Genomic DNA, 12,088 nt, shown 5'->3' on the forward strand with positions numbered 1-12,088 from the left:
CAAAAGGAGAAGTTAATCACAGTACACACTAATGTTGCAAAATGCTATAATAGCTTAATGCTTTAAGACTTTAAAAATCACATGACAGGGAATAAAGGCAATCTGGTAACCTAACTAGACCACTAGTATGAAAGAAAAAATAAATGAAACCAACCCAGGAGATTATTTTTGTGCTACTGCTCAAGAGATTTCCAAGATTTCTACCAGTCTGCCAAAAATAGTCATCAACATGATTAGTTCCTGAGAGACAAACTTGGTTTTGCTGATGGAATTGATAATTTCCTTTGGCTGCTGTTACATAGATACACCAATAAGCAGATCCCAGGAGAAGAGCTAGAATGTTAGAAACCTTAGAAAGGCATTCCTATGACCAAAAAGGCCAATTTAATTTTATTTAATTACCAGAGTTCAGTATCTACTAATATCTAAATGTCCCTCTACTGTAGCTAAAAGCTTATGCCAACGTTTTCTCTTTATAGGTCGAGCACCCAAAATTCCCCAAAGCAGAAAAATGTGAGGTAGAATTTACAGCACCTACTGGTGTTTCTCACCACACTAACACAGCAGCCTCTGACAGAACCTCATTTCCTTCTGCTCTATTAACCTTTCTGCCCCCTGCCAGTCATGGAAGAAGGGCACAGGGGTGATGTCACCAATGCAGCACCATTTAGACAAAATGGACCCACCAAATTTAAGTATACAGAGATATTTTCATTACTGTTATCTCCCACTGCCTTTTGATTCTTTCCAGTGACTTCTTAAGTGGCTTTCCAGGCATTAATTGATTAATGAAGTAATAGACTCATAGATTACAGCCAGAAAAAGAAACAAAATAACTAGACTGATTTTTTAGGAAATCAAGTGGTCAAAACCTCATCCAAAATCATCAGGGATCTCTTCCCAGTCTGAAAATGGGAAGGTTTCAAAGGCAGGAGGAACGCAAATTATTTTTATTCTCTATTGTGCCAGACATATAGGGATGACCTCTCTAATCTCTCCCAACATCACCAAGTAGATTTCATTATTTCTCTCTCTCTTTTTTTTAATCCTTAGCATCTGTGAAAATAGGTCTTTCTTTAATTTGAATCGAGACCAAAAACAGTTTCTGAGAGAATGCAATCACGACGAACTGTTAACACAAACCTCAGATTTCTCCTTCGTGCTCCCCTGAAAGAAAAGATGAATTTCTCACCCTAGCAGTCCCTGCCAGCTGAACTTCACTCACCAAGACCTTTCTTCCCAAATCAGTCAACTAATTAACAAAGAAGTGTGAGTGGAATTTTTTGACAGAGGGAAGTCCTTGGTTCCATTCACAGGCTCTGTGGCTTAAACTACACACATTAACAATGCACAGTACAAGAATGAAGCGACATCTAAATGTGGCTTTGAAAACTTAGTTTCTAAATGTTCTCCCTTTATTACCTGCTACTTTAGTGAGTTTCATTCACAGGATCCAATAATTATTTCTGAGTGACAGAAAACAGTCATTGCTCTAAACCTTAAGAATTCCTTGCCAATTAGTGGTACTACCAACTCTGTGGAATGGGAGACACAGCAAACTTTCTGCTAGAATTCATTTAAAAGTATTTCTGCTCCTGGGCGCAATGTATTGGCATATATTTAATCCACATGCATGTCTGGGAGAAGGCAGGTGGATGTTTCCTTGCATTATCAGGTAGAAATTAAAAGGAACAGATTGAGGCATGCTTGGATCAAGGGTATAAAAGCAAGTAGCTTTTATTCTCTAATACTTCATGATGAGCATAGAAATTGTTTTTGAATAGGGAAATGACTCCACGAAACCCTGTTTTCCTGACTCTTGAGAAGAGTGACACAGACAGTAAAAATGAAGTGGAAAACAACTGTGCTAGAGCCATTATTCAAGATAATCAAAGAAGAAATATACTCTATCTTCTGGAGTTACACACACAGGTTGGTGATTTTAAAGCTGTTGTGGATGTCTACAGCAGAGCTTTCCCTAACTAGATCTCTCTCTCCTTGCAGGGGAACAGTATCACCATAACTGTTCAATGCATAAGGAATGTGTGCCAATTTATTACTTAGAAGTCAGCTAATATATTTCAGAAAGCAGACTACTCCTGTAAAATACTGCTTCTTCACAGTAATTTATCAGCAGCTTGCTCAATGTAACAGGTTGGTCCCTATTTTTGTAATAAATGGCAGAGCAGTTTTCCCCATATCCAATCTCCTGTTGCTAATTTAATTAACTGGAAGCATGTGACTAGTTTCTCTTCAATAGTACACATTTTTTTCTTGAGAGGAACCTATCAATGCTTCCCATATTATTCTCCTGCCTACTTCCTCAAGCCCTCACATTATTCTTTAGGAGCCAAGTCCACGTGTTCTTTCCCTTTGGCCTGTAGTTCCAGAAAGCTCTTATCCCTGTGGCACACAAGGGCAGACAGAAAAGACAGCCAGTCCTGACCCAGAAACACATATCATGACTCACCTTCAACCTCCAGTGTCTCATGCCTTCCAGAATGTATTTTCTGCCTGTGTATCTCCATAACTAATTAATTCTTAGCAGAGTGCTTACTAAGTAGATGAGAAAAGTGCTGTAGCTGCAGGCTGTATTTATGTTAATTGAGAGGTTTAGTCTCACACTAGTCAGCTTCTAAGCTTTGTGACAGCAACATTTGAACCAATGCTCATCAGAAATATTGCCAAAATACTTTTCCATGTTTGCCACTTCATTCCAAAACATGAAAATACAATTCCCCTGAAAATAAACAGCTTAGTGACATCTGGTAGAACACACACCACTCTGAGACCAGAGCTCTGGATCACAGAGGCTCTGAGATGCTGATACACAGCCCAGGGCCTTGGCTGTGAGGGGCCAGAATTAGAAATTAGAGATTTTCAGGCTGATCCATGATCTTTACACTAACATATTGTATGGTCTCAGGCAAGTGATGATATCCACCATCTCTTTTGTTATTTATCTACTAAATGGGTATTATATCACAAATATTCTCAGTGTGCATAAAGGAACATTCTGAAGATTCAAGATGGCAAAATCGTTTAAACACAGGTATTCAACTGGCAGGCTAGACAAGGCAAGCTAAATTTCAGAAGCTGCAAAACAAAGTAATAGAAAGTACAGAGCTGGAATAAATTACTAGTTTAATTAAATTCTGTTCATGTAGCTTGAATTTCACACAGTGTTTATGAATAATTTATAGCAATTGAAAAGAATTGACTTCTGCTTACATACTTAACGAGTGGAGTCTAAGCTTCCTAAAACAGCTCATTTACCCAACCTGATTTTGTGGCAATCACAGCCAATGTCATGTATCTGGGGCCTTATTATGAAGCCATGGTGCCTCTACAGAAGTCTTCTCTTGCTTCTTTCTCAGGCTTTTAATAAAATCATAATAATGTTACATTGACATCAACAGTGTGTGAATCCAAAAAGACCACTGTGTTATGCCATCACTTCCTGATAGTGGCAGGAAGGGTAGAATAAGTTATGAAGTAACATGGAGTCCCGTTAAACAGTATTACATGGGGAAGAAGTGCAAATGAAATTATATAGGCACTTCATAGGAACACAGTAATTCATGTAAGAGCAGTGAGGATCCCACAATCAGGTATACACAATGTTTTGGAGGGAAAAATACCTAATTAATCTCCAGTACTTTCAAGGTATGTTTTATTCATCTGAGCATATAGAATCAAAATTATTTTGAGTTTTAATTACTATTTACTTCATATATGCATCTTGGGAAAAATTCTATGTCAAGTCTAAATTGAAAATCACCTTACTCATGGCTCAGTTTTCAGTCATTTAGAATTTGTTTTCACTACATTTAATGTCAGTGAGGTAAAATTCACGTGGAATAGCTTTCCCCTTACTCTGAGCCTAGAGAAGAGAAAGCTTTGAGGGCTGCAGGAAGGATGGAGAGGGACTTTGATCAAGGTCATGGAGTGACAGGGCAAAGGGGAATGGCTTTTCACTGACCAAGGGCAGGGTTAGATGGGACATTGGGAAGCAATTCTCCCCTGAGAGGGTGGGGAGGCCCTGGCACAGGTTGCCCAGGGAAGCTGTGGCTGCCCCATCCCTGGAAGTGTCCAAGGCCAGGATGGACAGGGCTTGGAGCAACCTGGGCTAGAGGAGGGTGTCCCTGCCCATGGCAGGAGATTGGAACTGCATGGTCTTAAGGTCCATGATTCTATGATTCCCAAATTGGAAAGATATTTTGGCCTCTGTGTAGATTTTGACTGCAAACACAGAAGCAAGCTGCCCTGAATTATTCACGTTTTGCTTCTCAGCCTGCTTTCCCCACATCTCTGTTTTCAAACCTGTTGCATCAGTTCCTTGCATTTTTGCATGCTTTGATAACTGCTTGAAGCTTGTATCAAACTTGTGTTAGACCTGTTTGTATACAACAAAACAACAGTGATGTACAGATAAAACATTTAAATTTACTTTGAACTATGGGTATTTATTTCATACAGTCAGAGGGAACAGAATCCACACACAGGAAGAACAAAGAGAGTTACAAGGCAGCATCAGAGGACAGTGTATCTGCAGAGTTAATTACTGTACATCAGGAAAGCTGTTCATGAAGAACTGCAAAAGAATTTGTTCTGTCAAAGAAATAATCACAGCACTAAACCAAGCAGAGTCTGCTCTGTAGTGCAGAGGAGCAAGCACAGCACAGACAACACCAGCACGCTCGTGGGAGGTTTCACAGAGTGAGTTACAGTTCCCTCTCTCAACACTATAATACTGCAAAGTAAATTGTTTTATGCTTATGGAAAAATTAATCTTTTCTGTATTTCAGGGAGGGTGATTACTTTGGTTATAAATGTACTTCCACTTTTATCATGGTGCTCTGTTATTCTGAATACCCTGAAGAACAAATACAGGTTCTAAATGCTACAGAAGTCCTTGACTTCAAAGGCGGCACAGTTTGTTCTGCTGGAGAATGTTTTCATCAAGCAGAAAAGACAAAATCCTTCACATGCTATTATAGTATAACTTTAAAAACAAAAATAGACCTGAGATGGCATTTAGTATTCCTAACAAGGTACCAGCCTGATCTGATATTATTAGATTGCCCTCCTTCTATGTTAAAAGTAACTAATAGGTCAATTTTCTCCATGTCTCACCATGGTGATACATGACAGGCTTTTTGCCCTGAAGCCAAGATCAGAGAAAGGCATAAATAGGTTTTGATGAAATTAAAGTCTCTGCTTTAGGGGGCTCACTGTTATTATTCTATTATCATGGGTTTAAGCTCTCCCGTCCCCCTGCCTCAAATAATGATACTGTTGATATCTAAAAGCCTGCACTGAGATGGTAATTTATATGAGAGGATGGGTTCAGTGGAAAAACACACGTTTACAGTGCCTGACTCATTTGAAGCCACTGAGCAGTGCTAAACCCAGACATATTGTGATTGCCTTGCCCTCCCCAAAACCTGCAATAAATTCTGAACAGAAAGTCTTCCTTCATCCAGTCCTCATCACTGGATTGCAACTTGATATGGCTGAGATCTTAATGGAAGGTTTCTGCTCTTTTCCTTTGCATGCTGATAACACTGGCAGCTAACCCAGAGAGCACAAAGGATGTAAGAACAGCAACCTGGGAGAAAATGTTAAAGGAAATTTTTGTATCAGCAGGTATTCTATAATGTCACTATAATGTGATTAGGTGCACTGCATTCCCTTAGCTTTAGGTTCTTAAACACAGCTTGGGTTTCCTTAGCAATTTACTACAGAGAAAAGCTCTGGCTTCAAGAGCAGGAAATCTCACTTATATAAAAACTGTACTTACAGCCAGACCTGCAACATCTCTCATAATTATTAAGCCAAAAATACCCAGTGACTGATTGTGCGGTGATCGTTACAAACTAAATTAAGGTGCAGGGCTCTTTCTACTTCTGTACTCTATGCACTGACCACTGTGCACAGTCATGAGAGTTCTCTGATACTCATATCAAGATCTGTGAGAGTATTTAGTGCCTTGATTCCACTGATTTCAATCAGCTGAGTGCCATGGTGTATTCCTGGATCAGGGCTACAGTTGTTGCATTACTATTCACCAAATGAGGTGTTGCTAAAGATATTATTGCATTATCACTCAAAAACAACAGCACAGAGGGACTACTATAAGGTATCAGCCAAATGTTGATATGTTATCAGATTATCTTTAAGAGTCAGTAACAACTCTATTCCACAGGTTTCAGTATCTTCATCACTCTTCCTGGCCCTAGAGCAGTACCAGTCTTTGATATCATTATTACTATGTAACTGCACTCTTTTAAATTATTTGAGAGACAAGAGTGCTTTTTGAAACAGGCAGTATACGGGGAGGGAAAGATGACTCAGATATTTTGACAACATGGACCATGACTGGCAGTTTCTGTGCAAGAATTTTTGGGGTTTGTTTCACACACTCCCTGCTGCCTTTAACTGCTGTAAATCACCAAAGAAGGTGAATATAACTTCTGTGTCAATAACCCATTCTACCTTGAGTATGCATTTTCTTTTGCAACTACAGACATGAAAAAACACAGAATTTTAATAGAATAGTGCAACATGCACATTTTTGTTCAGCAAACTAGATTTTTTGAGAACCTTCAGTTTTCATGCTGCTTACTAATCTTGAATCGTCATCTGTGTAAAGCCAAAGACTTACAGACCCTCAGGAGAATGCTAATGTATAAATGTGCTACAAATTAATCAGAATGAAGTCAAGTGACTAACTGGAAATTAAGGATCAGATAAGTAGTCACTGACAAAGAAAAAACCACAAAGCTCAACAAATATTCACTGAATACCAATTCTGTTTTAAACTCTACTATTTGTAATGCAATGCAATCTTACCAGACAATCAGCTTTCTACTCCAGAACAGCATTTTAAGCATGCACCATCTACAAATCATCTCATCTTCTAAACACTTGAATGCATAAACAAATAGTTGCAAAACAGCAAGACATCTCACCAGCAGCTAATTTATTGTATGACTTCACTCGTCTCATGATGAATAATTCCCAAGTTGGATTTCCATTTTAAAGTATCTATGGCTTTTATTACTGTCTCTTAGTTAAATCCTTCTTACTTTCACACAATAAAATGGTTCTAATTGCCTACTTGAGAAAAGACTTGACTTTACTAGGATTTATGGATGTAAATTTCTGATTAAAATTACCCTTCCCAAACAAACACCAACAGCCAACACGGCAATACGAATACTTTAGTTCCACAGCAGTAGTCAAGAGTCTAGACCCCGACCTTCCTTGTGTCAGTAATAATCTGAAGAAATACACTTATTCTCTGAAGAAAACTGAGTCACTTCTAAGTTTCTCTCTTGGGTCAGTCGGTAAATTCATTTAAGCAGCCTGTACTGAAGAGGCAGGGCAATCCTTATCCTAAAACAAAGGCCAGTGAAAACAGGAAGCCTTCCATGGCCTTTGGATGCAAGCAGAGAAATAAGGACACCAGGAGGGATTATATCCTAATTAGAATGATCTCGTGGACACTCAGGCAAACTTTCATGGTTCAACAGGAACAGTATCAAGCTAAGTCCATCTAATAATTTCTGAACACTGCTATCTTTAGTATTATTTGACAATCAACAAGACATCACATAACATAGACTATGTGACAGAAAAATGGGAATCTAGTAACTTTCTCTAAATCCTGTGTTACTGTGGCTTGAAACACTTTAAAATGGAAAATCTCACTGCAATTGCAATATTCTCTAATCAGTATGTTCTTTTAAATTCAAACTGTCTGTTCCTGCAGAAAGTATTAAGAAATAAATCCTGTTCAAGGAACGATACTCGGCTTTTAGAACAAAGAAATACTTCTTTTACACAGTTCATGGAGACCTATTAAAACACTAAGCCTTTCTCTGGCTGTTCTCACAAGCACTAGAATATAAAGCCCTCAATTTTGGGGTTATCATGCAAAGAAGCAGTCCTGTAGCAACCAGCCTTGAGCAGCAAAGGGGAACACCAGCACAGATATAACTCATTGTCTCCTAAGACTGCAAAGATGCTTTTCAGCTCTGACACATGAATGGCAACTGAAAAGATCAGTACTTGTACTTTAATACAGCTTTGAAAGGAAACCAGGTGTCTTCCATGTTGGCTTTAGAGAGTCTGCATTAATTTGTGAATTAATTTGCACAATGGAATACATGAAAACAAATGCAGATGCAGAGTGAATAAAGCCAGCTGAAGGGTATGCTGGGGATGTGCCTCTTATACAGAGATCAAAACTGCCATGTGATAATATATTCATGTATTTAACATAAAACATTTGGAAAGGTGTCCCACGGTCGAGGCTCCTCTGTGAATTTTCCTTGAAATATTTTCATTTTGAATGTCTCTTACTGGATTCAAGCTCATTTCATGGCAGATTTTCTAGACAGAGGACAAATGGATTCTCCCGTAAGCCTCTGGAGAAAGTAATATTCTTTCACAGAAAACTATTCAATCCTTCATTTTCAAATGCCATGTAGGCAGTCCACCTTTCTGCCACTCTTGAGCTAAACATTCATCCTCAATGCTCTTTTGGGTCAGGAAGTTTCCTCAGGAAACCTCAAAGGTAACAACTGGTCATATACTGGTTTAGCGACAATCAATCAAATGTCAGACTCTGAAGGGGGGAGATGTTAAAGATATGGAGTTAAAAATAAAAACCTCCCAAAATGGGACAAATATACACACCAACCTTTCTTCAGTTTGGTTGCATTCAGTCCTCAGCTATGACACATTTTCTGTGTATCACATTAACTTAAGAGTCAGCTCTAAGTTATTTTTATACCTGCAAAAATATCCCCCAAATGATAATGCCCTGAATGAGTAATATTTCAGCAACACTTTGCAACTGAATAAGCAGCTCTTGCACTACTGTATCCCTGAAGATACCAGCCAGACATTTCCTTTGTGAATTACCAGACAGCACATGGGAAGCGAGCAGGCGTGACAAATGAGCTGGAGTTTTCTAGACTGTGCTTTACAACAGACATATTTACACATTTCACAACCTACTGGTAGGGACGGTGCATGCTACTGCCAAATGTTAGGTGAAACGTTATCAAACAGAAGTCTCCCAACAAATTCCCATCATGTTCACTACTCAGATCAGCCTGCCATGTGTAATTTTTCATGGTTATGTCCTCAATCAAGGTTTTTAAGCTATTGTTACTGTTTTAATTACCCTTTTTAAACTCACCAGTACATGAAAAGTACGTATTTTACACGAACAAAGAAATTACAGAGTGCCTGCCTAGAGACTTGTGCCACTTAAATTTTTAAATGACTTCATAAGCTTATTTAACAATTAAATTAAAAAATATCCCGCATCAAAAACATAAATCTCACAGAATTGTTGCAGCACCTTCTGAACAACAAAATACAACAGATACAGACACAATCAGCAGAGCTATTACAGATCATGCATCTTAAGTGATATGTCAGGCTCAGAGCACTTCACAAGCACATAAACCACAAATATTAATCTGGTGGTGGTATATAACCATGGGGCTTTTTTCATATGATAATGTCTGTTCACACCTCCAAAAATACTTCTGCCTCTTTATCAGCATCTGAAATATAAAGGTCTAGGAAACAGTGCTTTGGACAGGAGGCTTATAATTTGTCCAGGCTGTGAGCACATTAGTTTCTTTACATGTCTTTAAGGAGAGTTGAGCAATTAGAAGGAAAGAAAAGAAACAAAAAAAAAATCCACAGTCGACAATTTTAACTTACTTTAAAAGTGAGTTATGATTTGATTGTCTTTGATACACTTCCAATAACCTCCCAAAAGCCTAGAAGCTTCCAAGGTTTGCTAGCACAACCATGGCATTGAAACCAAAGCTTATGTATTAAAAGCTACTCTGAGGAAAAGATCTAAGTTGTTTTCAATTTTAATGTATGCGTTTCACTCTGCACTTGTTAGTCACACGTTTCATGCACCTAGGAAACAGAAAAGGTTTTCTAAGACTGAAAAAACACATTTATTGTTAGTATTTTCAATAGATATATTAAGTGGAGAAATGTGTGGATAACTCTGGATCCTGGAGTTTCTGAATAGCAGGGGCTTTGGAGACAACTTGTGCACAATAAAAAGCTGCATACATTAATAACTATGGAACACGTTTAAATTTGATTTTACATTTAAAAGTACATATTTTTCAGAAGTTTCAAAATGGGGAAAGAAATTTTGCTCCTACCTCTTCCAAAGCCCATAATGAATCAACCACAGGCTTGATCTTCTTATTGTTATATAGATTTAGCAGTTTGTCCATCACACCCTTGATCAGGCCACTTCGATTCTGTTTGAAAAGTAGATTCAACAGGGAAAATCCAGCAATGACTTTGTTCTCCTCATACAGCTTGATAGGATTTACTTTCTCAACCTGCCACCACTGGAAACCAATAAACAACAGCATGGTTAGAAAAACATTTTTCACAGGAAAGTTCACAAGAAAACTGTCTGGGCAGGTGTGATAAACGACTCATCTGTCAGATCTGGAGCAACAGACGAGAGAAGCAGCAAAAATCTGAATTAAGGATGAGGCAAAAAAAGTATGCAGCTGACTGACACGCAGAAATAAAACACAAAATTGTGTTTCCTGAGGCCAGGGTGTCAGAAGGATGGTGAACAGACCTGGGTTTAGGACCTGAGTCAGGAAGTAACAAGTTTGGACCTCCCTTCTTACTTTTGCTATCCTTTGTTATCTCAAGACAGCCACTTGAGCTGCCCAAACATTCACAGGCAACTCTTGACTATTACTCTTCTCTCAAAACCAAGGGAACCAGACACTACTTATCAGTTCCCAGTTACTTTACACCCATTATTATGTTTGTGATACTTGAGCAAACCTCATAATATCTAATGAAAGGATTTTATCTCATTTAGTCCAAGAGCATTATTGAGACTGAGATGCCACTTACTGGCAAATTTTATTTGAATGAGTAAATTTTTAATTATAATTTTCATACAATTTTGATGAGTTAATTTTGCAGCACAATTACATAAAGAAACTAGTTACACTTTCATACATTTTATATGCTTTTTAAATTAATTCAATTTCTTCATATTTATTCAGTCAATAAACACCAGTACTATCTGAAAACCATTTCAGTCGAAATTTATTTAATAAGGCCAACCTACCCTACCAATTACATGCATCTGGATATCCTGACATTAACAGTAAAAAGGCTGCATAGCAAAGATAATCTTTAGTTCATAAACACATGACATAATAAGGATTGTCCCACTATAACCAATAAGGATGCAAAGAACAGCTCCTTGCTAGTCTCTGAATTATCTTGTTTTCAACTACACAGAGACTTTTGAAGCCAATTCCTCCTGGGAAGGAGTTGTTGCTGGAAGCCGTAAGTGAGCTCTTGGCAGAGAGATCATATGACAGATCTTCAGACAAGACTTTTCCCTCTGTTTTTCCTGTATAAAAGAATCACTTTCACTCCTGGATAACTTATTTCTTGCCAGTAGTTTGTTTGATATATTTGTCCCCTTTTTGATCTCTAGGATTTCTGTGCAGATTTTTGTAGTTAGCTGAACGAAAAAAATTAACATTTGAACTTTGAATTTCCCAGCATCATCAATTAGGAAACAAATGCCACACCATCATCTCTTTGATGTCACTTGAAATGAACCCAGAGAACAGAAAAATCCATTTCTGTAATGAAACAAATTTCTGAAAAGCTGGAAATGACTGGACACAGGCCCCATCTTGAGACATATTTCCTTTAATTCAGTGCACTGTCATGAGAGTGTATTCAGATATGAGCAATCTGCAGGGTACAGTTATTCATATCCATGGAAATTATATTCTGCCATAAGTAAATAAATAATGCAGCCTAAACTTAGCTGTATAACAGATCTATATCTGATAACTAACAATTTCAATATGCACACAGATCCAATTGCTGTCTAGCTGTCCTGTCAAATGTAAACATGGCACAAAGCCACCCTCTTTAGCAATATCAGGAGTAACAACTCAGTAGAGATAAATGAAAATTATAAAGATGAAAATGCTACAGAAAAGACTGAAGTTGGAGGATAGAGCAGAATCACAGC

General features: G+C 38.0%; 1 protein-coding gene across 1 annotated transcript in view; it reads right to left on the reverse strand.

Moving 5' to 3' along the window:
• The window catches only part of VAT1L (vesicle amine transport 1 like), a 55,478-nt gene that overhangs the window by 19,539 nt on the left and 23,851 nt on the right, over positions 1-12,088 (reverse strand). Inside the window, exon 7 of the mRNA XM_027663901.1 lies at positions 10,215-10,409. Within this exon, the coding sequence (XP_027519702.1) occupies positions 10,215-10,409 (195 nt within the window). The remainder of the gene's footprint in view (positions 1-10,214; positions 10,410-12,088) is intronic.

Source organism: Corapipo altera, unplaced genomic scaffold, assembly GCF_003945725.1.
Source record: "Corapipo altera isolate COAL_440 unplaced genomic scaffold, ASM394572v1 224, whole genome shotgun sequence".
Taxonomy (NCBI): domain Eukaryota; kingdom Metazoa; phylum Chordata; class Aves; order Passeriformes; family Pipridae; genus Corapipo; species Corapipo altera.